This window comes from Hyperolius riggenbachi, chromosome 4, assembly GCF_040937935.1.
Source record: "Hyperolius riggenbachi isolate aHypRig1 chromosome 4, aHypRig1.pri, whole genome shotgun sequence".
NCBI classification, from domain to species: Eukaryota; Metazoa; Chordata; class Amphibia; order Anura; family Hyperoliidae; genus Hyperolius; species Hyperolius riggenbachi.
This window is the reverse complement of record NC_090649.1, coordinates 311260829-311288236: the sequence shown is the minus strand read 5'-3', so window position 1 is coordinate 311288236 and position 27408 is coordinate 311260829. Positions and strand designations below refer to the sequence as shown.

The 27408-nt window shown below is 42.6% G+C and overlaps 1 protein-coding gene across 1 annotated transcript in view; it reads right to left on the bottom strand.

Moving 5' to 3' along the window:
• The window catches only part of ARFGEF3 (ARFGEF family member 3), a 128652-nt gene that overhangs the window by 23053 nt on the left and 78191 nt on the right, over nt 1-27408 (bottom strand). The window contains exons 17-25 of the mRNA XM_068231665.1: nt 26881-26991; nt 26523-26673; nt 23306-23614; nt 23060-23193; nt 22056-22201; nt 20907-21086; nt 17017-17158; nt 6038-6160; nt 3669-3772 (exon numbers count right to left, since the gene is read on the bottom strand). Of these exons, the coding sequence (XP_068087766.1) occupies nt 3669-3772; nt 6038-6160; nt 17017-17158; nt 20907-21086; nt 22056-22201; nt 23060-23193; nt 23306-23614; nt 26523-26673; nt 26881-26991 (1400 nt within the window). The remainder of the gene's footprint in view (nt 1-3668; nt 3773-6037; nt 6161-17016; nt 17159-20906; nt 21087-22055; nt 22202-23059; nt 23194-23305; nt 23615-26522; nt 26674-26880; nt 26992-27408) is intronic.

Below are 27408 nucleotides of genomic sequence, written 5' to 3'. Positions count from 1 at the left end.
ATAGGTTATGACGCTGGCAAGAGATTAATTCTCTCATCCAGCGTGCAGGGAGGCAGGGGAGCAGCAGGGGGTGTGGCCAGGGAGAGAGAGCAGCGCTGGAAACCCTGTAAGAACACCCCTGACAGGTGTTTTGAACAGGGAATCCCTCTCCCTGTGTTTACCTCCGAGATGGCAACAAATTATGTTGCCAATCTCGAGGGGCTATAGTGCGGTGGGGGGCAGAGAGCAGCGGTGTGGGGACCCAGAGGCATGTTATGAGGCAGAGAACATGCCTTTGTGTCCCATCTGCCCACCTCGGGTTCTCTTTAAAGCCTTGAAGGCTGATCTAGGGCTTCACACCAACTAAAAGTCCAGATCTTTTTCTTTTTAATTTCAAATATAGTCCATTTATCTTATGAAAGTAAAGTGGACCAGAGGCGCAAAACTGAAAAACTGTCTATGCACTTTAATTATGTAGAATACTGGTGATTTACTGTTTAAATAGTAACGGTCGGGCATAAAATCAAAATCAATTCTTTATTTTTATCTGGTAAACAAGTAACAAGTAACAAGTGAACAAGGGTGCTAATCAGGCATTCCAAAAGTTAAAATCACTATTACTTTTCTTGTTGATAAATTATCATTTCCCAGTTTACATGACTTATTTGGTACACAGAAAATTTGGTACACAAAAGAGAAGCTGCAGGGCATTCTGGGTTGTCTTTTTTTGCTTCTCTACTTCCCCTCAGACTTAACTAATGTAGCCTGATTGGCTGAAGCCTCTTACCCACCTGTCCCCCCCCCCCCCCCCACACACACACACCTCTGTTCCTCTCTGATTGGCCAACATTTCTCAGGCTGAAACAATGCACTTTCTATAGTGAAGGGCGGGCAAATCAGGCAGAGGAGACTAAGGGCGGATATTGCATCACGACTGGCTTAAAAATAGCCACAGTAATTATGGAAACTGTCTAGAATAGGATTCTCTACTTATCCTTTATAAAATTCACAGGAATCATAATGTGGACAGTGCATATGTTATGCGAGTAGAGCAAGTATTTATCTACTTATATATTTGTTTTTTTTTCCTGAGATAGTATGGCTGACAGCTCCTCTTTAAGCAGCTCTAAACATTGACTAAAGGTGGCCATACACTCATCGATTTTCTTATTCCATCCCTTACTGATTCGATTCCCCCAAATGTCAGATGGATTGATTTTTGATCAATTTATAAAAAAAATTGATTGAAAGAATCGATCGGACAGGATGGAAAATTAAAAACAATCGGAGGCGTGGCAAGGGCATTGGCAGACCGATGGCCTATAGCTTTGCACTGCATGGAACAGTGCAACTCTGCAGTTTAATCAATTTTCAATAGATTCCTTGCTGGAATCTATTGAAAATTGACATGCAGTGTATGCTAGGAATCGATTCCTTTTAAATCGATTCTTTTCGGAAAGGAATCAATCATTTTGGAACATTGGGTGGAAATCTATAAGTATATAGCCAGCATAACTCTCCAAGACACACCATTTACATTTACTTTACTTTATTGTTTGTGGAGATTAAATTAAAGCTATGCTAAAATAAATGGAGGAAAAAACAAGAGAGTGTGTGGAGGTTTCCAGTAAATACTGGGAGTGGAATATGGAGGCTGACATACTGGTTTTTATTTCCTTTTAAACAATGTACTGTAATTTGCCTGGCTGTCCTGATGAGCCTCTGTCTCTAATACCGTACTTTTATCCATAGACCCTAAGCAGGCATGCAGATCAGCTGCTCTGACTGAATTACCTGCATACTTGTTTCAGGTGTGTGATCAGCAGGACAGCCAGGCAATTATAATTGTTTAAAAGGAAATAATGGCTACACAAAGAACAAAAGACACGGCACTCTGAAGGCTGTGAACAGCAACAAGCTGTATTGGAGTATAAGGATACCAATTGTGTGTATCCTTATACTCCAATACAGCTTGTTGCTGTTCACAGCCTTCAAGCCTTCAGAGTGCCGTGTCTTTTGTTCTTCATGTCCACTGTTTAAGCAGGAGTGGTGTACCTGTTGGACGCAGAGCACCGGCTGGACGGTTTCTTTACCGGTGAACCTGAGTTTGGGAAGTGAATACCTTGGTTAAAAAGAAATAAATATGGCAGCCTCGGTGTCCGCATTAAACCCTTCGTATTGAACAAAGATACTTCTAAACAAATATTAAGGTACGATTTGGTCTTGTCTCAAAAAGAGATAGCTAAATCCAGATGGCAATCCAAGCTTTGTGTTTTTACGGAGGCAGATTGGTCAGAATTTGAAACTTATTATATGACTAGCATGATTTGCGCCAATGATAAATTAAACCAGATCAAATGGTTGCACCAGATATATTACTCCCCTCTTAAATTGTCCAAAATGAGATGGGATACTAGTTTTAGGTGTTATAAATGCGGATGCCCTGAAGCTGGATTTATTCATTGTGTATGGAATTGTGAGCCAGTCCAGAGATTTTGGGGTCAGGTTAAACAATTTCTTGCTCAAATTTTACAGAGACCAATAGACCTCTCATTAAAAGCTTCAATGCTGAGTATCATTGAGAATGTCACTTGTAACAATCATAAACAGCTATTTCTTAGGACTGCCTTTTTCTATGCAAGGAAATGTTCACTATTTAAATGGAAATCTTCTAGTGCTCCATTTTTGATTACAAAACTTTGGTCAATCAAAACCTTCCTTTATATTGTCTTACCTATCAAACCCATGGTCATGCCACCAAGTTTAATAAAGTATGGGACTATTGGGTAGAGAATGGTAATTCTGCTGTCTCTGATTTAGATATCATGGTCAATATATCAGATTTGCACCTGTAGATTTTTTTGATCCTCTAAATGTTTTCAAATGCATTGTATCTTCAACTATTGATGATATTAGTCTTCTGGATTATATGACTTCACTTGTATGTTCGACTGCTGGAATATTTATTGCTGTTCATTTATGTGGGCCCCAGGGGGTTCTGTTTTGTAGGGTTCATTGGGGTGGGGAGGTTGGTATGGATAAGTTTTGTATTTCTATGCCTAAAATTTTCAATAAAAAATCTCTTAAAATATGGCAGCCCCATATACCTCTTAGTTCCGGTTCTCTTGAAATAATGTTTTGAAGACAATTACAATACTGGTATAATTGCCACACATACCTTTAGATTTTAAAGGGACCCTGACCTGTTCTTAAAATCAAAATCGGGACTTACCTGGGGCTTTCTCCAGCCCACCGTAGCACGCGAGGTCCCCCGGCATCTTCCTGGTCTCTTCCGTGGTCCGCTGTCTGGTCTGGTAATCTGGCAACTTCCGAGCAAGTCCTCCGCGTGCGCTCCTGAAGTGCGCCCGCCACGTCATCACACAAGGCGCCATCAGCCGCATGTGCGGTACAGTTTTTAGAGAACTGCGCAGGAGGCTGACGGCACCTGGCATGATGACGCGGGGGGCGCACTTCAGGAGCGCACGCAGAGGACTTGCTTGGAAGTTGCCAGATTACCAGACCGGACAGCGGGACCACGGTTCTGTATTTTGTACCAATTCTGTATTTTGTATATTGGTGTATAATACCATTGTCTGTACTATTATGTACTTCATGTTTGTTTCTTACTTTGTACAGCACCATAAATAGGCTGGCGATTTATAAATCATCAATAATAATAATACTACTACCTGTGAACACCTCCTCAGATAGTCCAGAGCAGGAAGGCAAAGGTCTGTGGATGAAGATGAGGAGGCAATTGAACAATCTCCAATTTCTTTACAATCAGCCTCACCTGAAAATACACATTCCAGAAACAAATCTGTTATAATTACAGAGTAGCAAAGCCTGTACACTAAGAATAAGAACTCACTGGTGTGATGGTTCACGCAACCAATTACAATAAAATAATCACATGAAGCTATTTCGTACACTTAATATGTGGTAGCCAAAGCATTTAGAAAGGGGTTTTGCAATCTTAACATTCAGCAATTAATAGACTTGAAAACTGCACTGTGAACTGATCTCCAACTACTTACAATTTGTGTTTACATTCATTTTAATTTGGTGTCTGGTTAGCCTGAGGGTGGTTGTTATTCGGGTAACAGTGCCAGAGGCAGATGGGCAGCAGCACAGAAATGTGCAACTTTTCAAGTGCTACAACCTGCACTAAACCATTAGTTTACGGGGCAAACTAGTGAACAGTTGACTAAACCATGTAGTTTACCAATCCGTCATCCAGTCTAATAAGCTAAAGATTAATCTAAGGATAGTTCATGTACAAGCTAGACTAAAATTGCAAAGCATGTGCCTAATCTATCCATTAGAAGCAAAAGGTAGACTGTTATAAAAAAAAATACTGAATTGTTAGGCACAAAGACAACACATTCTGTGAAACAACCCACTCCAAAGCAGCACAAAGCTTCTGGTAAATGGCACAGCCTGCAACCAAGTGGTGTTAACTTACGGGCCTGACATGCAACAGGGGCACCTAAACAGAATATCCAGAGGACACTTCTCCCATTCTCTGTGCTGGGGTGATATTAAAGTGAACCACAGACAAAGCACCCTCATGTATTTTACCATATATATTAGTGGGAACATTAGAGAAAACACCTACCCTGCTCTATGCATCGTCCTTCACTGCTCAGCTTGCTTGTTATCAGCCCTGATAAAATCCCGATTGAGCATTCAGTCTGGCTTTGCTCAGGAATCATTATAGCTGAGTCATTATAGCAGAGTCAGAAAGGGGCAGGCTTGGGTTTGAAAAGACACCATAGAAGACAGACTCAGCTATAATGATTCCTGAGCAAAGCCAGACTGAATGCTCAGTCAGGGATTTTATCAGGGCTGATTAGAAGCAGACTGAGCAGTGAAGGATGAAACACTGAGCAGGGTAGGTGTTTTCTCTAATGTTCCCACTGATATATATGGTAAAATACATGAGGGTGCTTTGTTTCTGGTTCACTTTACCATTGTCTGAAATCTCCCCACTGGAAGAACTGCTATACCAGATGTCAGCAGCAGGTGGTGCTGTAGCTGGAATACCATGAGATTCCTGGTACTGATTTGGTAACTGTGGTGATAGGGTGAGGATGATAGATTCTGTCTTAAAGGGACACTTAAGTCAAACAAAAAAAATGAGTTTTACTCACCTAGGGCTTCCAATAGCCCCCTGCAGCTGTCCGGTACCCTCACCGTCTCCCTCCGATCCTCCTGGCCCCACTGGCAGCCACTTCCTGTTTCAGTGACAGGAGCTGACAGGCTGGGGACGCGAGTGATTCTTTGCGTTCCCAGACACATTAGCACCCTCTATGCTGCTATATGGTATATGATATATGCTATAGCAGCATAGATGGTGCTATTGTGGCCAGGAACGCGAAGAATCACTCGCGTCCCCAGCCTGTCAGCTCCTGTCACCAAAACAGGAAGTGGCTGCCGGTGGGGCCAGGAGGATCGGAGGGAGACGGCGAGGGTACCGGACAGCTGCAGGGGGCTATTGGAAGCCCCAGGTGAGTAAAACTCGTTTTTTTTGTTTGACTTAAGTGTCCCTTTAATGTGGCCATCCATGCTTAGATTGCCACCCAATGTGGCAAACAGATTAATCCTTCTCTGATCAGAATCTCATCTGAGAGGTATTGAATCCCCCATACACTGCATTTAGTTTTTTTTTAATAGATTTTACCATGAAATCTATTGTAAATTTTTCAAACTGCAGCATTGCACTGTTCTATACAGTGAAACGCATTGGGCCATCGATCTCCTGCTGCTCCCCTGCCTAATCCGATCAACCAAAATTTTCAGTCGTTTTTGATCATAATATCAATAGATTTTTGCTGTGAATCAATCAAAATTACGAATGACCCGGCTTTTTAACTTTAAGGTAAAAAACAAACAAACAAACAAACATTACCCAAGCTATGTGATAAATAATCTGATTAAGCTAAGCAAATGCTAGGAATCAATCCTTTATCCTAGAAGCCATCAGTCAGCTCAGGTAACTTGTAATTAATACAAGATGACGGCATCTGTTGCTGTGAACAAGAAGAATTTAGTTTACCTAATCCCTTGACGAATTTCATAAGGCACATAATGTAATCAGTGGCTGCATTAGCAAAGACTTGAATGTTGTCTGTGTTCAGAAATGCTTCAAATACATCGAACACTGGAGCCTGGCGTTTTCCTAGGAGACATGATGGAGAGGAAGTAATAAAAGAAGGCACAGAGCATACGGTACAGTCAGAGAGCTACAACAAACAAAATCATTGTATGCAAGGGTAAAACTATCACCTGAACCGGTACAATATTTTAGCAGATTTAAAAATCATCAAATCAAATAAAGTGCTAACAAACACTCACAAATTGCATTAATGCAAAAAGATAAAAAAAAATATATATATTTCAAGCACCAGTTTGAAAACTTAACATCCAAACAAACCTGAACTGAAGATATAATGAAACAATAATTGTATCTATCCTCCTAAAAACAGCTTTTTATTTGTTGTTGAAAAGCTAAAAAAGCAGGTTTATTTTTATTGTCGCGGTTGAATGACACAGTCTTTTAGGCCCCTTTTTACATACATGTATTATTAACCATGGGGAAAAGAAAGAAAAAGAACACAGCCTAGTTCTATGTATGTTTGGCACTGTATATACACGTGTATACCTCATCATGTCACATGTCAATTCAGGTACAGTTTAAACAAATTATATATAATCTCATGTCAAAGACAAAGAGGGCAAGGCTTTAACTTTATAATAAAACTGGTTAAGTAGATTAACAATGCATACTTTAAAAAAGGAGAAAGACTTATCCAAAAATGGATGTATCAAAAATAATTTTATTAAGGGTACATGTTCCCAATAAGGATAAAATAATAAAATTATTAAAAAAATTAAAAACAATTACTCACTTACATTAAATGAAGTCGACCAATTAATATTAGTATATAAAAGGCTATGTGCATGTGGCATGCCATACAAACTAGTTTAGTGCAAATTGGGATTAATAGTCACATGCGTAAAGGTAAAGTCCCAGCAAATAAGTTCCGGGTGGGCAGTGCAACAGGTCGGAATCTAACGTACTTGCGGAGACTAAAGGTGGCCACTAATGGTCCAATTTCTAGCGAAAAATTGTTAGAGCGGTCAGAAATTCTGATCGGATTGGTTGTAAGTAATCTCTGTTGATGGGCACAATCGATTACAAACGATTATAAAAATAGTCATCCGATTGGATTTTCATCAAACCAAAATTTGAATTTTCTAGTGGTTTGTGGTTGTGATAGATAGGAAGCAAAGGTGGACCGAGGGGTCTCTATGCTGGGTGTACTCGGATGGGGTGATATATTGCCAATATTGTCATATCTGCTGGAAAGTTTGATGATCTTTAACCGGTTCAGCCTAAATGGACGAGCAAGCTCGTCCAGGCAGCGGCAGATAAAGCCTAACTGGACGGCAATGCACGTCCAGGCGCACTTCCGCGTGTGCGCGCGCATGGTCGCGTGGTGCGCGCTCGTCCCCGACGGCTTACAAGCCATGCTGTTTGGTGAAGAGGAGCCAGCGCTCATCTGAGCCAATCAGAGGAAAGGAAGTAAAGAATTCACATAGTTACATCCAGTAACAATGTGCATTCTTAATAATGTTTGTAAATAAAAGGTTTCCCTCTCTCTGTCTCTCAGCTCCTGTCACACAGATCAATCACTGTTCTGTGGTGACAGGAGCTGAGAGACAGACTGACAGATAAGCTGGTAGGAATTTATTTTAATAAAATTTGCCCCCCATCCCTGAATTTTTAACCCCATACTGCCCAGAATCCCTGATTCTCCCTCTCCTTGGCCATTTATTCCCTACCGATCTATTGATCACTGATCTATTGTGATCTTTTTCTTCCTATCTGTTACTACCTATACTCTACTGTCCCCCCCCCCTCCTCTACTGTCTCCACCCCCCCCCCCTCTCCAACCCCCCCCCCCCCAAAAAAAAAAACTGTCACTTTAAAAAAAAAAAATCTATCTTTTTATATTTTTCATCTTTATCTATCCCTTTTTAAATGGCGAGGAGGCTCTATTCTATGGAGGAGGCAGCCGCCATCCTCCAGCAGAGCAGCAGCGAGGATGAGTCAGGTAGTGATTGGCTCCCTCCGTCCGGCTCTGGTTCAGGATCTGAATCTTCAGAGTCCGAAGGGCCGCCATCACGCCGCTTGAGGAGGGACCCAAGTCCTGAGTCCGCTGATGAGAGACCATCAGGACTGTCCACAGCAGGGGGCTCCGTGGGCAACCCAGCAGAGGGCTCCGTGGGCAACCCAGCAGAGGGCTCCGTGGGCAACCCAGCAGAGGGCTCCGTGGGCAACCCAGCAGAGGGCTCCGTGGGCAACCCCGCTGCTGCTAGCAGCAGTGCGCCAGGGGGAGCTAGGCGCAGACAGGGTAGGCAGCCACAGGTACCGCGCAGGCAGGAGGTACCGCTTCATATATTAAATGGCACCTGGGAACCCCCTAATTATGCTGCGCCCAACATCCCACCCTTCACAGCCACCGCTGGTGTGTCAGTGCCCATTGTCAATCAGGCACCAATTGACATTTTCCAGCTTTTTATGACAGAGGCAATGTGGGAGCATTTAGTAGAGCAAACTAATTTATTTGCTCTACAATTTTTAGCTGACCACCCCACCAACTATATCACCAGAAAATGGCACCCCACCAACGTGCCCGAAATGAAGGCCTATGTAGGCCTCACGCTCAGCATGAGCATCACCCCAAAGCCCCAGATAAAAATGTACTGGTCCAGGGACCTTTATCACAATGCACCCCTCTATCCAGCAATAATGCCCAGGCAGCGTTTTGAGCTGTTGTCAAAGTTTTTCCACCTGAATGACAACTCAAGATGTGGAACATACCAACCCTGCCCATGACAGACTGTTTAAGTTGAGACCCCTGTTGACCCACCCAAGTGCAGTGTTAATGGATGTATATACCCCACACTGGGAAATTGCTGTGGACGAATCCCTGGTACCGTTTCATGGGAGACTTTCCATGAAACAGTACATCCCAAGCAAGAGGGCAAGATGTGGGGTGAAAATTTATAGGGCATGCGAGAGTGGCACTGGCTATACCTTCACTTTTAAAATCTATGAAGGCAAAGACTCTATTCTGCAGCCAGCTGGGTGCCCTGAGTACATTAGCACCAGTGGCAAAATAGTGGTGGACCTATTAAATCCACTTCTCCACCAAGGCTACCACGTCTACTTGGACAACTTTTATACAAGTGTGCCACTGTTTAAGTTCCTCTTCTCAGTCCAGACTGGCGCATGTGGGACGGTGAGAGCAAACCGTAAAGGCCTCCCCCCACAGGTAGTAAATAAAAAACTATGCAGAGGAGAGTCTTACGCACTCAGATCTGAAGAGCTCCTGGCAATAAAGTTCCACGACAAGCGGGAGGTGATGATGCTATCTACCATCCACACTGCGGCCACAGTTTTTGCCACATCCAGAACGGAACAACGTACAAAGCCAGAGGCCATAGTCGCCTACAATAAAAATATGGAAGCAGTGGACTTATTAGACCAAGTCTTGGCGCCTTATTTATTAAGAAGAAGAAGGAAAGCATGGTACAAAAAAATAACATTCTTCTTGTTGCAGATGACCATGCACAATGCATTTGTGGTCTATCTAAAAACAGCCACAACACCAACAAGCCAACAGATGACCTTTCTTGACTTCCAGATTTAAGTCCACAAGTCCCTAATGTATTCCCCTGGCCAAATTGCACAACAGGATCCTATCCATTTGGAGAACTCAATTAGACTGAGGGAGAGACATTTCCCTGAACTAATTCCCCCCAATGAAGTGAAAAAAGCCCCCCTGAGAAGATGCAGAGTGTGTGTGAAACACAAGAGACGGTGTGAGTCACGGTATTTTTGCCCAGATTGCCCGTCAGCCCCAGCACTGTGTGTTATCAAGTGCTTTAGGGCATACCACACACTTGCAGATTACGAATTTCTTTTTTTCCTTTTTTTGTGTTTTTTTTTCTTTCTTTTTGTGTTTTTTTTTCTTTACCTGGACACATTTGACTGGCATTTTCCCCTTTCCTATATATTCATGTAACTTACAGACCCTCAAAGGAGCTCACATTTGGCATACCCCTATGTTTTTGGGGTGTTGGAGGAAACTGAATTTTTTGAGGAAAAAGAAAACACAAAGAAAGTTCAAAATTAAACTTTGGACCCTGCTGCTCCCATCTTCTGACTCTTGGATCTGCTTGACCCCTGACTTATGGCCTCTGGCTTTTCTCTAATTCTGCAAGACATCCAATGGTAAGTTCCAATGTATTTGTTATCACTGTGAAGAGAAGTGATATACCGTATATACTCGCAAGCAAGCCGAATTTTTGACCCCCCAAAAGTGGGCCAAAAGTTGGGGGGTCGGCTTGCTTGCGAGTCATGGGTGGGTGGGTGGATGGATAGGTGCTGTCCCTCTCCGCTCCCCCCGCGGCCACCGCTGCTATTACCTTAGGCGGCGCCGCTGCCTCTATCCCCGTCCTCCTCCGGTAACTCATTCACAGCAGCGCGCCCCCCGCTGCTGTGATGACGCAGGAAACCATAGAGAGCGGTTCCCATAGTAACGGCATCGCGCTACAGGAAGCCGCTCTCTATGGTTTCCTCGTCATCACAGCAGCGAGAGGCGCGCTGCTGTGAATGAGTTACCGAACTTACCGGAGGAGGACGGGGATAGAGGAAGCGGCGCCGCCTAAGGTAATAGCAGCGGCGGCCGCGGGGGGAGCGGGGAGGGACAGCACCTACCCACCCACCCATACTGGGGCACTATGCTAGCTATATGGGGCACTATGCTAGCTATAATGGGGCACTATACTAGCTATAATGGGGCGCTATACTGGGGGCACTATACTAGCTATAATGGGGCACTATACTAGCTATACTGGGGGCACTATACTAGCTATACTGGGGGCACTATACTAGCTATAATGGGGCACTATACTAGCTATAATGGGGCACTATACTGAGCACTATACTAGCTATACTGGGGGCACTATACTAGCTATAATGGGGCACTATACTAGCTATACTGGGGCACTATACTAGCTATACTGGGGGCACTATACTAGCTATACTGGGGGCACTATACTAGCTATAATGGGGCACTATACTAGCTATAATGGGGCACTATACTGAGCACTATACTAGCTAAACTGGGGCACTTCACTAGCTATACTGAGCACTATACTGAGCACTATACTAGCTATACTGAGCACTATACTAGCTATACTGGGGCATTTTACTAGCTATACTGAGCACTACCTACCTATACTGAGCACTATACTAGCTAAACTGGGGCACTTCACTAGCTATAATGAGCACTATACTAGCTATACTGAGCTCTGCAACAATTAGTGCAAAAAAAATAGTGCACATTGGGTATAATTGATTGCTGCACCCAACCATTTGTTACTAAGTAAGGCATATGTTGTATCATTTTAACCGTGATGAGCTGTAGAAAAAATTTTTGGTGTGTTTTAGGACTGAGGCCTAAGTCATCAGATTTTTTTCTAGTGCCAAAGTGAAAAAAATATGTAAAAAATATCATTTTCCAAGTTATGATTCAATTTTAGCAAAACCGTAGAAGTCCAATTGTTTCAAAATATGTATATCTTAGTAGGCCTGGGTCTCTAGTTTTCAGAATGGTGACATTTGTGACCTGTTTCAAATGTTTTGACACTCCAGGGGCTTTGCGAACAAAGCATGACTGTATTACTTTTGTTGCAAAAAATGGCCTTGAAAAATGCATTAGTGCTGCTCCTGGTTAACAGAGTATTGCGTGGCCAAGAAGCTATCTGATTATGTGTATAGGGTATCATTTTTACCAGGACAAGCAAGAGAATAGTATTTGGGGTCTTTGAGAGATTAGGCATATGTGATGTGGTTTTGTTTTAGCAGCAAATGAAATGAAAAGCAATGCAATTGTTATTTTCATATACTCTGCACCAAACTAATACACTTGTAAAAAACACCAAAAGTGACAGAATTGAAAAGTGAATACTTAAATAGTTACCTTAGGGACTCCGCTTTTTAAATATGTATGTCATGAGGATGTATTACTGTTTTTTTTTTCAAATAAAGGCTTGTAATCATTGGTAGTGTGCAATGAGAAAATAAAAAACACAACAAAGAAAAAATGCACCTTTATTTCCAAATAATATATTGTCACCATACTATGCACTAGGGACATAATTTAAATCTTGTGATAACCACGACAGATAGGCAGATACAATGTGTGGGTAAAATGTTCAGTAGCATTGTTCATTTTAAAACTATAGAGGCTGGAATTGGAGAAATAGTGTATTTTTCCCTCGTTTTTCTCTTTAAAATACATAGACATTTTAGTAGTTACTAACAACAAATGTCACCCCCCAAAAGCCAAATTTGTGGTGAAAAAAACAAGATCTAAATAATTTATGTGTGATGAGTAGTGATAAAGCTATTAGCGAATGAATGAGAGCAGCGCTGACAGGGGAAAATTGCTTCAGTCCTTAAAGAGGAGCTGTTAGGTATAAGGTCTCAGAGAAAATAAACACATATATCAGTAGCTAAAGATTGGCTGTACTTACATTACATATGCATTTCACTGTCCACGTTTGGATTTCACAGAATTTGTATATAGTATATGCAGAGATAGATGCTCCTGACAGCTCATGGCAGGCTCCATGTTTGTGAAGCCAAATGTGTCGTCATGTCCTGCCTGCTTCTGATCACAGATAAGCTCGTTCTTGAACAACACGGTGTGCAGTGAATATTAATGAGCCATGTGGCTAGGAACAATAGCTGACTCCTGCAGTGTAGTCTGCCCGGAGATTTATCAGTGCTACGCTCTGGACTGATTACACAAGCTGCTGTACCGTCTCATTAGCAGCCGAGGGGAGGGCCCCAGAATGCTTTGCAGTTTAGCTGCGGCTTGCGTCTTTATGGGTCTATAACAGACTTTAAGATAAGCACACATCAAAGGTAACTGAAATGTTTATCTTCACTAATGGCTTTTGAGCTTCCTTCTAAACTGTTTAACACAGGAGAATAGAGGTTTAAATTAGCTTCTGCAGCCTGACAGTTACTCTTTAAGGTGAAAATAGCTGTGAGGCTGAACCGGTTATATTAAACACAGAGGTGTGCATTTTACTGGTGCCCACATGCTTTTTTACTGTTGATTCAAAAGATTGGTTCATTGATGGTGGTAGTGAACTATTTTTCATCTGGTTGGAATTATCTGAATGCTCAAACTATTTTTTTGCTAGAAAGTGGATCATTAGTGGCTATCTTAATACTTTACCCACATGCTCTTATGACTTGAAGGAGTGGTGAACTGTCCTTATGCATTCCGCTGCATCAGCTCACTAATTGTATGCTTTGCATTAATGTCATTTGCTGAGGCTATTGCTTGGGGACTTGCATCTGCATGCTTCAGGGCTTCAGTTTAGGCCTTGCCCTTGCTGAAACCTTCTACCTTAGCCATATTGATGATATACATGTATTACAAGCATCAAACTGGATACTGGGTGCTTTCAAATTGGATGCCTAGATGGTTTTTGGACCCCTGTGTGGCACTTGACCGCAAAACACAGATGGGTGACCACACTTTACCTTAGACCATGTGATTTCCTCTAGGAAGAGAAGAGGAGGAACTGTATATACACACACACACAGACACACACACACACACACATGTATGAGGTGTGTGTGAATTTTCACTGTGGTATGTAGGTGGTGCCTTACTACTGGCCAGCTGTACGATGTATTTAATTAATAGCATAGTCCATAGTCCTCCATAGTCCCCCGTAGTCATCATATGCCCCAAATCTAGTGTTTTTACTTGGTTTTATTACAGTTTGTGTCACTGCTTTTTAAGAAAAAAAATGAATATTGTGTACATTGCTATAGACCATTCCCTGCCTGTTTTGCTCTATGTTTTGGTTGCTGTGACAGTTGTATTATGGGGGGAGGCAGATAAGCGATTGTGTTCAACCCTTGCTTTCCCCCTTTTCTCTTCATATTGAATAGGACTCCTTAGGATAACGGCATCTGTACAACACTCGGCTTCAAACTGCCGCTCAAGGGATTGAGTCCCAATCCCTTCAGGCGACAACCATTGTGCATCTGTACGAACCTTAAGCTGTCAACCCAATAGAGCACACTTTTAACATCCCTGTGTACACAAGAAAGTACAAAGTCTAAAGCTGGGTACACACAGTACAATTTTCTGTCAGATCGACGTATTTATCAGAAAATATCCAATCGATTTTGGGTACTTAACGCTAAATCAACTGGGAACAATTTGGACGTCTACACACGATGCAATTTCTTATCAGATCACCGGTCGATCTGATGGAAAATTGTACCATGTGTATGAGGCTTAAAAGAGACTTAATGGAATGAAAGCTTACCCTTGAAATCTTTTAAAATGATCAAATATTATCATCCTCATTAACATCCTTAAATGGTCAACAAGCTAATGCTGGGTACATGATACAATACAATAAAATAACATTTGTAAAGCGCTTTTCTCCCATAGGACTCAAAGCGCATAGCTGTGTCTCAGATTAATACAGGGTTTCAGGCTGGGTTGTGTTACAGAGGAGATAGTCAGATGTTCATGAATGCCAGACTGAAAAGGTAGGTTTTCAGTTTAGACTTAAATGCTTCCAGGGATGGGGCTGTCCTGATTGGGTGTGGCAGGGAGTTCCAAAGTGTAGGGGCAGCATGACAAAAGGCTCTGTCTCCAAAGGTTTTGAGGTGGACTCTGGGGGTGACCAAGGTGTTACGTCCTTTTGATCTAAGATTGTGGGGGGTGTGATGTAGTTGCAACAAGTCCTTCAGGTATCCAGGGCCCAGATTGTGCAAGGATTTGAATGTCAGTAAGCCAATCTTAAACAGAATTCTCCATTTTATCGGTAGCCAGTGGAGTGAGCTCAGGGTTGGTGTTATGTGGCAATGGCGGGGTTGGCTCGTTAACAGCCTTGCGGTGGCATTCTGTACTAATTGCAGGCGGCGTAAGTCTTTCTTATGCAGGCCTGTGTAGAGGAAGTTGCAGTAGTCTAACCTTGATGTGACGAAGGCATGAACTAGGGTTGGAAGATCCTCTGAAGGAATTAGGTGTTTAATCCTTGCAATATTCCTTAGGTGAAAGAAGGAATGTTTCACAACAGCTGAGATTTGATTCCTGAAGCTTAATTTCCCATCAATCAGTACTCCCAGGCTGCGCACACAGTCTGAGTTGTTCAGGTCTGAGCTCCCTATCCTTAGCAGTGTTGGTTGAGACTGGAGCTGCTTTGCTGTTGAGCCCTGGCCCTCGATAACAAGAACCTCAGTTTTGTCAGCATTAAGTTTTAGCCAATTATTATTCATCCACTCCTGAAGCTCAGCTAAGCATGCGTTTATTTGTGGAGTAGGGTCTGTGACATCAGGTTTGAATGACAAATATAGCTGGGTGTCATCAGCATAGCAATGATATGTCAGGCCATGTTTTTGTATGATTTCTCCAAGTGGCAGCATGTATATGGTGAACAGTAAAGGGGATAATATTGCGCCCTGAGGTACACCGTATTTTAGTGGTACAGGGTTGGAGAGGAAGGGCCCTAAGGCTACCCTTTGTGTTCTGCCAGCCAGGAAGGAGTTGAACCACCGGAGAACAATGCCATCTATGCCACAGTACTCTTGTAGCCTGTTGAGTAAGATTTCATGATCGACTGTGTCAAAAGCCGCTGAGAGGTCGAGCAAAATCAGGATGGAACATTGACCCTTGTCTCTTGCAATGAGCAGATCATTGCAAATCTGGGTGAGGGCTGTTTCACAGCTGTGATATTTCCTGAAACCAGATTGAAGAGGGTCAAGGATGTTGTTTCTGGAGAGCCTGGCTTCAAGTTGGAGGTAGACAGCCTTTTCAATAACTTTTCCTAGAAAGGGGAGGTTTGAGACAGGTCTGTAGCTGTTTAGAGCATCTGGGTCTAAGGATGGTTTCTTGAGTAGAGGCCTGACGATTGCTTCTTTCAGAGTAGAGGGAAACCACCCTTCTTGTAAGGAGCCGTTGACTATTTTGTGGAATGCCGGTGTAAATAGTTCAGGGCATTTCAACATGAACTTAGTGGGGCCAGGGTCCAGATCGCAGGTAGTCTGGCGAAGGTTTGAGAGGATATCCAAGATGTCTTTTTCAGTGATTACCTTAAAATCAGACCATGGTGGTAGGCTATTTTTGCACCTGTTACATGGCTCTGCATGGGTTTCTGGGGCTGTGAATTGAATGGCAGATCGTATGGAGGAGACTTTGTCTGAGAAGAAGTGGGCAAATTTCTCGCACAGTTCCTGTGAAGGTCTGATGCTGGATTTCCTGCAAGATGGATTGCAGAGACTGTCAACCGTGTGGAAGAGTTGGGCAGGTCTGTTGGCTGCATTTGCAATTTCGTGAGACAGGAATAAGGACTTCTTTTTGTTAATCATCGTTTGATGCGATTTCCCGCTCGATCGGCAGGATCGATTATTTCCGACATGTTTGATCGGGTTTCGATTGATACAGCCATCGCTTTTGCATGTTAAGTATTCAAAAATCAACGGCTGTATCGATCGAAACCTGATCGAACATGTCGGAAATAATCGATCGATCCAGCTGATCAAGCGGGAAATCGCATCGTGTGTACCCAGCATAAAACAGTTCATCTGCTCACAGATTTAAGTCATTATTCTTCAACGGTGGTTTCCAGGGCTGCTCAATGTAAGGCACGCCTTTAGCATGCTATTAATTATCATCTAAGATCACCTTATCTATTCTTGTTGCAGCAGGAGAAGAAGCAATTCTCCTGCCAACATTTCCATGACACAAAATAAACCAGGAACTTTATATATGGAGTAAATTCCTTTTGTAATGGCAGACAGGCATACTCAGGAAAAAAAACCCTGTCAGACAAGTCCACTTCAGATTTATAACTTTTTTCTTCAAATCTTTATTGTGCAGACAGAAAAGAAAAGCTGTACAGCACCTCTGGACTTACCCATGGAGTAATCTCCCACAAGATATTCCTTAATATCCGACTTGCTGCTATGTACAGTCTCCAAAGCACTGAAGAGAGGTCTCCACCCTGACTGAATCTGAGGAGAGCACACTTCCACCAGTTCACCGATGGATGTGACCACCTGAGATAGACAGAAAATAATTATTCTGGATGATATTTGAGAACCCTGACAAGCTCTGAAAAATGGCTGAAGTTATTTTTTTTTATAATGGCCATATTCCGCAATGTGGCAAAAAGGGACACAAAGTTTGCTGGAGCACTGTGGCACTGGAGCAAGGAGCTTGAGTGGTGGTAATTAGTTCAGTACCTCTACACCTGCTTACATCTCTATGACACAATGGCTGTCCTTGGGAAGCAGGTTTTGACACCTGGGCCCATATGCAATTCACTTTTTCTCCTAGGACAGGATTTCTCAAACCTGTCCTCGTGACTCCCCAACAGTGCATGTTTTTGCAGACAACCTCACCTATGCACAGGTGGGATAATTAGTGTATCAGCTACATAGAATCCACCCAGCTGAGACACTAATTACCCCACCTGTGCATAGGTGAGGTTGCCTGCAAAACATGCACCGTTGGGGAGTCACGAGGACGGGTTTGAGAAACACTGTCCTGGGAGATACATTTTTAACTTCTTTTTGAAAAAAACTTTTCAGCACTTAGCAATTGAAGACGTAACAAAAAGTAGGTGGAAAAGTACTACCAAAGTCCTTTTACTGTAATTATTTTCTTGCTTGCTGATAGTTTAAAAGGCAATTTATTTACAAGGTATGAAAATATCACCTAGGAGAAAACGTATGAGTAAAAGTAAATTTCATATGGGCCCCGGTATCAATAAATATGGAGTTGGGAGGTGCCCCAGGGTAAATCTCACAGTGGGCAGCATGGCACTGGTGATATGTCAAATACATGTGTTCATCCTTCCCAGTTATCATAGCTCCCAACTGTCCCTCTTTCAGAGGGACAGTTCCTTTTTGGGAGCCCTGTCCCTCTGTCCCCCTCATTTGTCCCTCTTTCAGGACTTTGTCCCTCTTTCTATATAAATATATATATTTCTAGACAAAAAATGTTTGATTGACTCTAAACTTTATTTCCTATCCTTTAAATTGATATATTACTAATTTTAAAATGTTACTATGAAGGAAAATGAACCAGGATAGAAGTAGCCAGTGTGGTTTGAATTATAAAACAACATATTTTTCTTATGAAATCAGTTGGGCGTGGTGAGGGCATGGCCAGGGGTGTGGCATGGGTGTGGCTTAAGTGTCCCTTTTTCTCATCTCAAAAAGTTGGGAGGTATGAGTTATTACCATTCACTGGATACTCTCTAAAAGCAGGATTTAGACATTTTCTAAATAAGTGGTCACGTACCATATGACCACTTCAGAAATGCAATTTTATCATAATTAAAGAACATATATAGTACTATGGCACTTACAATATTTCTACCATTGGTATGGCATAGCATACCTAATTTATTATACAAAACAAAAGAAAAAAGTTTACTATAAGAAAAAAACCTAATTGTAAGGACGCTCAACATGTTCAAAACTTGTTTAGGTATTTATTCATTAGGCCGCCCCACCAGATCAGCTTATTTGCTTCACCTGCAGAAAAACTTTACACTGTGGTTGTAAAGCAGCTAATTCCCCATGAATCAGCTCTGCTGTGTTCCTTATCCTTACAGCAACACAGACTGTAAACTGGTTCACTGGAGGTGCTCTGGCGCCTTTCAGTGGATCAAATAAAAAAATACAGTTGAATTTACAATGAAATAAATAAATAATTAAAACATTGGCTTAAATAAACAGCTGATCTATTCCACAGGCGGCAGCTCAGTGCTTACTGGGGGTGCAGAGACCCACTTGAAAACACTATCCCTGCCACCAACCAAATAGGTTTAGTATATCTGCCCGAAGCCCAGAGGCCAAAGACTGCAAGCGAGGATCCTGGTGTGTAATTGTACACTCAGGCAGCACTGAGCTGCTGTCCATGGAATAGATCAGCTGTTGATTTATTATGTAAGTAAATGTGTCTTCATGCATACTTTTTATTTGATCCACTCGGGGCGTCAGAGCACCTCCAGTTAACCAGATTACAGTCTGTGTTCTCAGTAACCACTGACCAATCAGCTGCTCTTCAATCAGGCTGTACACTTTGGGCATGGGCCAAAACTAACTGGTGCTAACTGAGTTAGCACGTCTTAAGGCTTTGGACGTGCGAACTAGGGTGCTAAGTAGTTTGCACGTCCAAAGCAGTTAGTAATTGCGTGCACCGTTCAGCGCTATGGTTTGCACGCGCAAAACTTAGCGTGCACGATTTTGCGTGCATACCACGGGAAGACCCGCTTTTAACACTTAGCACTTGTTAGTGAATCAAGCCCTTTGTCTGCACGTGAAACACATAGGTCAGTCTGGTCGACGGCCTAATACATAAGTACAGTACTCTTGTTTATACCATTTGTACAATATGGATACAAAGTAGTTAACATGTTTACAATAACCCATAAATCAAAATTATTCCAGTCTACTACACCCATATGAGTTATAGAATAATTTTGACTGTCTGCTGTAAGGAACATCAGAAGATACACTGTTCTTTACTTCATTACCGGATGTCAAAATGTACCGTAATATGTAGTACAGTAAAACAGTCCCAATATATTTAGTGTTGTGTGAAACACTGCCACCCACTGGCAATCCAACATTTCAAACTTATTAGCATGCTGAAACCCCCCACAAATGCCTATTTTGTTTTCCAAAATGAAGTTCTAACTCAATTATTGCCTCATATTATTTGCTAGTGAGAGACATATTTAATTTCAGCATTTACATTATTAATATAAGACTGTCATTACAGAAGTGATTTAATTTCTTACGAATTATGTTTAACAAGTACATTTGTACCATGTGCTGTCATCTTCCGGTTACTGGTAAAATGACAGTCGTGTATCACTGCTGAGGGAAGAAATTACTAATTGTATCTTTTGGGTACAATAAAACATAGTGACAATTTGGTGCTGATTTTTTCATCACATGCACAAAGACTGGATTAAAAGTGAAGCAGTAGCCCAAAGTGACCAATCAGGTTTCATCTGTTAAGGCTGCTTTCACAGTGTGACGTTACAGGCGCACGTTAGAGCAGCCTGTAACGCAGCCCAACTAGTCACAGCACTGAGAAATCAATGGGCTGTTCACAGTGCCCACGTTGCGTTGGAGTATAACGCTGAATGGTAAATGAAAGTGCAGCGTGCTGTGTGTTATATTCCAATTTGGCTGTGTTCGGACGTTTGCACATGCTCAGTACTGTTTTTTTTTTAATTTGCCGCGCCGCTTTCGTCTGATAGTATGCGCCAAAAAGTACGCATCACGGACGCATCAAGAGACGCATAACGTAGCTCTATATAACATCCAACTTCAAAGCTCACATGCATTGCGTTAGGGGCACGTTATGCGACCTTAACGGGAACCTTAGCCTTAGTGGGAAAGAGCCCTTAATGAAGCATTTTTCTGTTTGATTGTTTCGCACTCTTTTGCTTACTTTAAGCATGTGGTGATAAATCAGGCCAAGTTTATTGACTTTAAACTCCCACTAGTGCCAGAGAAAATCAAACTTTTGCACATGACAGAAGGTAAACACATACATCCTCTTTGGTAAATCAGTCCACGCGATGTCCACATGTCTAAAATACTTTCTCAATTTGCAGCACGGTTCATACTGTCCATACAATTGGTACTCCTCATATTATCCATAGAAATGTTATTCATATGCTGTAGCACTGAGGTGTGTGTGTGCTGAGGCTAATTAATTGGAAGCTTGTAGTAAGGCACACATCAAAACATTTTGTTAGTTTTTTTTAGAATCACTTGCCTGATCTTGTACATCCTCATCACATAGCTCCAGCTGCATTATCCGCTCAAAAGGCCGGAAAAGGGCCTCATTAAAGTGGAAATGAGGGGGCTCCTCCCAATCAGTCAGCACTTCAGTCATGACGTCATGTATAAAGGAAACTGCCTTCTTGGAAACATGCCTTTCTTTGTGACAAGCTGCCTGGAACCAGCAGAAAGAGATTAAAATGTAAGACATCTGCCACATATGTAAATGTATATATTTGCACTTAGTATTCACTGGATCAGAAATAGTCCATCTATTCCGACACCCTTTTATACAATACCTGCCTCTATTTAAGGGCAGTACACAGGGAGGTAGCCAGAGGGAAGCAGTCCTTGTGAATGCAGAGGGGCCCAGAGCTGCAAGGGGGGCCACCAACTACTACTTTACTCCCTCTGATTCAGGGTCCATGCTTCAGATCAGGTGTTTTCGCGGCTACATTTCTTATGGGTGTAAAAGCCACACTTGTTCTATGACCCCTGCAAGATCAGCCCCAGGCTGTGAGGGTCACCAGGGGTTGGCAAGTGAAAGGGTGTAAACATTGGGGACCCCATTAAAGTTTTGCTGGGGTCCCCATGATTTACAGTTATGCTCTCGGCTGTACATTAAACTTTCTGTTCACTTGCTTAGGAAAAAAAAGGGATACACACGACAAAATGAATATTTAATACATATTTTTGTTTACTTATTAGCCTGCAGTTTATTTGGGGTCTTCAATGTGGAGTAATGAAAACAAACAGTATCTGAAAGTCTGCTGTGCTGTGGACATTTGGGGCATCTACACAATATAAACAGCATTAAGATGAAAGCCACTAATGACAAGTGGCATGGAATGTACTGCAGTGCTGCAGCCTACACTGATTAGCTTATAGAAAACACAAGGATTCTGCAGGGATGCAAGTAAGTAATAAATTGGTATCTGGTTCAGATTCACGTGTGGCATATGGATCACAAAAAGGCTACAACCTGCCCCTGGGTTTTCACACTTCAGGATGGATAATACCAGCTGAATAGAACACCTTCATTCAAATAAAGAATGGAACACATGCATTTACGTTTTGCAGTGGAGATGTGATCTTCCATACTCCAGTTTTGTACAATTTTACAATACTATTTTTCTTATTTTACCTCTACAAAATGAGGGGCCACCACACTCCAGCAGCGTATGACATGAAGCAAGGGGCGGGATTTACTTCGAATGATTCGCAGCATAACATCACCAAGGCGGAAGAGATGTAAAGCACTTCTTTTGTCCTGTGTAGATTTTATCTCTCCTGTAAATAAACAATTTTTTTCATATACTGTATAGGATAAGCAGGGGTGTCACACTCACTTACGTAAGGGGCCAAAATCTAAAACATAGTCTAATTCGTGGGCCAAACGATTTAATATTTAATGAACTGTCTCAAACTATAGTGACCGTGGAGGATCTGCTCCTCCCCCTTCTTCAGAGTAAACAAGTGGAGCAGTTTAATATTTGCCTGCTCCAGTCTGCTTCAAGTCTCCTCTGATCTTCCTGACGGCCATATACTCTATGCTATATACCTGTTGCTCTGTGGTATGTCATGTGATCGGAAGGACGTATAGAGCGTGTAACTGCCAAGAAGAACAGAAGAGACTCAACACACATCGTTGGAGCAGTAAATATTATACTGCTCCGCTGCAGAGTGGCTATGTGGGGAGATTGTGGTGGTGGTGGGCTGCTTCAAGTGATGGACATTGGAAGCTCTCAAGGGCCACATAAAATGGCAAGGAGGGCCGCATTAGGCCCATGGGCCTTGTGTTTGACAATTGTGGTGTAGTGGATAAAATAAAAGTTACCTTGAAAAGGATAACTGGACTTTAACACATTTTACTACAGAAACTAAGTGTGGTACTTGATTATACAAATATATTTATTGTAATAGATTTTGTTATAGAAGGAGAAAGATAGTGGCAGGAGGGACATTACTATGTAGCTAGCTGCTAATGATTCTTGGCCATCAGCAATGGAACAAACCGCACTATCTTCATTCGCAATAAATTGTTAAGGAAACTCACAGCTGGCAATGTGTTTTTAGTAAGGGAATTGCTTGTGTGGTGAAACCCAACTATTTGACACAAGATACGTTTTATAAAATACAAAGATCTACCTGGCATTGCCAAAGAGTAATCCACGGTGTCAGTCACTGAATGAAACAGCTGAGCTTGGGATGCCTTCTTCAGTTGGTACAGAAAACCTGTCAGTGCTACCAGATTAAGTTTGTCAGCAGCCCCCTCAAACAGCCTGGAATGAAATCATTTCTCATCAATGTGCATCAAAAACAGATAATGCTTGATGATACATCAGTCCTGTACCTTGACAAATCTTCAATTTCAAACAAAGAAAAGTTGCTTACTTGTCAACTTGTGTAGACAGGGTACATACAGCTTTAGCAGCATTGCTTGAGCTCATTAAACTATTTCCACGGAAGTCGAAAGCTCGGCCCTTGTTGCCTTCCTTAATAAGGTCTTGGATGGGTACTGGCTGAATAACGGGACTCTTACCAAGAGAAGCCTCTTGCTCTGAGGTAAATTCTTGAGATGAATCAATGGAAGGACCATGTGCATCAATACAGAGTTGTTGGGACTGGGTGATTGTCACTGGCAACTGGGAAGCCCCATCACTAAAATGTGTATGCTCCAAAGTACTTATATATTCACAAACCCTGTGTTGTGCAGGACGAGAACATTAAAAACCTGTTATAAAAGGTACGCATGCAAATTCAACATGTCTAATAAAAAGCTTTTCTGTTTTATGTATTATAAACAGAGAAATGCAACCTTTCTGTAGGGACACATCTACATCTAGGGATGATCAATGAGTTGCAAAGAATTTCAAGCTGATGACTGGGAATGCAAACTTGTGCTGCTTGAAAATGGACCTAATCTAATGCCACCAACGTGGTATTTAATTGGTCCATTTTCAAATTGCATACATTTGCATAAAGAATTGTCATAATCCTGCATCAACTTCAAATTATCTGCACCTCATTGAGCATCCTTATCCACATCTAAAAAAACCTCACTGAAAACTGTAAGTAAAGTTCTCCAAAAAGAATTCTAGCCCCCCTCCCAAAAAAACCCCTCTTAACTAGGCTGAGTTCCTTTTACTTTTGAAAAAGCTCTTGCTACTGTAATGCTATGGCTGATTCTTATAGAATCGCATTGCTCAGTTAAGAACAAACACACACACATAGTATTTCATAAGCAAGTAGGACACGCCCATCAGGCAAAAAGTTACTTACTGTATTTGAGTAAGTATTTGCCTGGAATGTGCTGAAAATTATTTTATAGATTATGTGAGGAAGAGACAAGTGACCTAATTCCAAAAAGCGAGACATTTTCATTTTTATTTATTTCACATCAAATACTCTATGGGATTTACCGTATTTTTCGGACTATAAGACGCTCCGGACTATAAGACGCACCTAGGATTAGAGGGCAAAAACCAAGAAAAAAAAAATATATAGTGAACCTGGTGCATCCATGGTCCGGGGTGTCTTGTAGATGTTCTCCCCTAATTATTGTATCCTCCTTCTGTCACCCTTGTGTCCTCCTGTCTCCTTTGATGTCCACCTCTTGTCCCCCAGCCATGTGCATCTCTACTCTAAAAATTAGGTGCATGTATCCCCCCCCCCCCCCCCGTGTGTAAGGTAATTAGCTTTGCATCTGCACCATGTATTGTTATTAGCATATCTCACCCTTATTTGGTAATTTGCCTTGTATCTCCCCTTGTGTAGTATATTTAGCCTTGTATCCCCTATGTGTTAATTTGCGTGCAATGCCAGCCCCTCCCCCCCCACTGGCCGTGTATGGTAATTAGCATTTAGTCGCCCACCCCCCTGTGTACAGTAATTAGCATTCAATCACTGCCCCCCAGCCCGTGTCCAGTAATTAGCATTCAATCACTGCCCCCCAGCCCGTGTACAGCAATTAGCATTCAATCACTGCCCCCCAGCCCGTGTACAGTAATTAGCATTCAATCACTGCCCCCCAGCCCTTGTACTGTAATTAGCATTCAATCGCCGGCCGCCCCCAGCCCCGCCCCCCGCAGAGTAAGGTAATCCGTGATCAATAACCTGGCCTGTGTAAAGCAATTCGCCGCAGGCATCACTCACCTGACACTGTAAGCCCGCAATGAAAAGCTGCTCGTCTCGCTCACTCCTTCCTCCTTGTGATGGTCGCGTATGTAATGACGCGACCAGGAAGTGCCAGCACAAGGAGGAAGGAGTGAGCGAGATGAGCAGCTTTTCATCGCGGGCTTACAGTGTCAGGTGAGTTATGCCTGCGGCTAATTGCTTTACACAGGCCAGGTTATTGATCACAGATTACCTTACTCTGCGGGGGGCAGGGCTGGGGGCGGCCGGCGATTGAAAGCTAATTACTGTACACGGCCGGGGGGCGGGCGATTAAATGTTAATGAATGTACACGGGCGGGGGGGGGGGGGGGGGCAGCGATTAAATGTTAATTACTATACACGGGAGGGAATTAAACGCTGATTACATTAATCACATTACACGGGCAGATGCACGCGCTACCACGGCTAAGTAGATTAGACTACTGGGAGATGCACGCTGCTGCTGCCGCAAACTACATTACATAGGGGCAGTGCAGGAGGACACTGGGGACATTACAGGGAGTCCCCGACATCGCGGTGAGGCGGCGGTTAGTATCGGCGGGCATTCCTAAGTCGAGGACTCCCTGTATTCGGACTATAAGACGCAGTGACTTTTTCCCCCCACTTTTGGGGGAGAAAAAGTGCGTCTTATAGTCCGAAAAATACGGTAATAGAATGACAGAAAATTGCAGGAAACTGATTAAGGCCCAGTTCACACTTGCATTTCTGTAAAGAACGGACCGGATGACCAGACCGGATCGGAACCATGCGGTTCCGATCCGGATCCAATCCGTTTGCATACGTATTGATACGGCTGCGATCCGGATCCGTTTGGTAAAAGAGATAAACTGTATAAATGTTGTTGGGGTCTGGGAGGTCAGCAGAAGGTGCACATGTAGAATCATGTCCTCCGCTGTGTAGGGCCTCACCTCCATGTCCGACATAGTGCCAAACAGCTCCAGCACAAAGTCACTGCTGCTCCACTCCAGAAATGTTGGGCCCATGTGTCCCCATCCAAAATGGCCGCTAGAAAACGCATAGGAAGTGGGGTAGAACGTCAGGTTTTTATAGCCAGTGTGTTCTGTGCTTTCCGTTACCCATTGGTTTCTATGCACGGATGGTGCAGTCAGGCTCCGGTCCGGGTGCGTCGGCTGCATGATCTGGACCCAAAAATAGAGCATGTTGAAAAAGTGTCTGAAGTCCGGATCCGATCTGGCTCCGTTCCGTACGGAACGGACGCATGTGAACGGCCGCATAGACTTTGCATTGCTATGCGGAACGTCCATTCCGTTTGTACAGAATCCGATCAGGCTAATCCGGACAGCGAATGCTAATGTGAACCGGGCCTAAGTGCTTGAAATAAAAATATATGAAAAACATTTCTCACTTTATAGCATTAAGGTCTCAGATATTTAGGAAGAGAAATTAATAAAAAAAAAATCCTAGTTTTCCGTACCTGAAAACATGTGGCCAACAGTCTTGGTTGTGACTTCCCATCTCTAAACCAACATTAAGTATTGCGTCCATGCACAGCACGTGAGCATTGTGCAGGCGATATCCTCCTTGCTTACCCATCTGTTCCAGTTTTTGTTCCACCTTTTGCTTCACTGAATAAAAAAATGTATACATTTTAGTAAACTATGGTACATCCTGGTCTCTACATGCACAAGGTAGAATGTAGCATGAAGTCCATTATTGTGTTCTGTCACAACTACATGCAATAGAAATGGATGCATTTACTGGTCTCTCTTTAACCACACTGTCAAATCATTCATCAGGAGGGCACAGGTATGTGACTGTACATGGCACAGTACCTTGTGTAATCGTGTCACTGTGTTCACCACTGTCTTTATCTTCTTTCTCTTCTTGTACACAAGATGCAGCTGCCATCTGAGCTAGAGCCGATGCACAATTAGCAGCAACACCTTAAAACAAATACATAATGTTATGGAAAGTAATGCTGAATGGCACAAGAATAAAGGAAACACATGCATGAAGTCTTGCTATGACTGATACTGTTTAATGCATCTGTCTCACTATCTCAGATCAGATCCTGAATGACTGGAAGTCTGTTTAAAAGGTTAAGAGAGTACATGACGATGTCATGCCCAAGGGAAGAATTTGCAAGAGATCATTTGGTATCGCACTGCTTTATCTTCCAGAAACAGGCAACAAATTGGCTTAGTGTCACCCTCCAGGATATGGGTGTATCACCCAAAATACTTTTCATGCAATGTATGCAGTAATAAACGTTTTGGCTTTCTCTATTGGTATCTTTAAAAGCTAGAAATATTCATAAAAACTGATAGTCTAAAGCAAGTGTGTCAAAAGTCCAGCCCAGG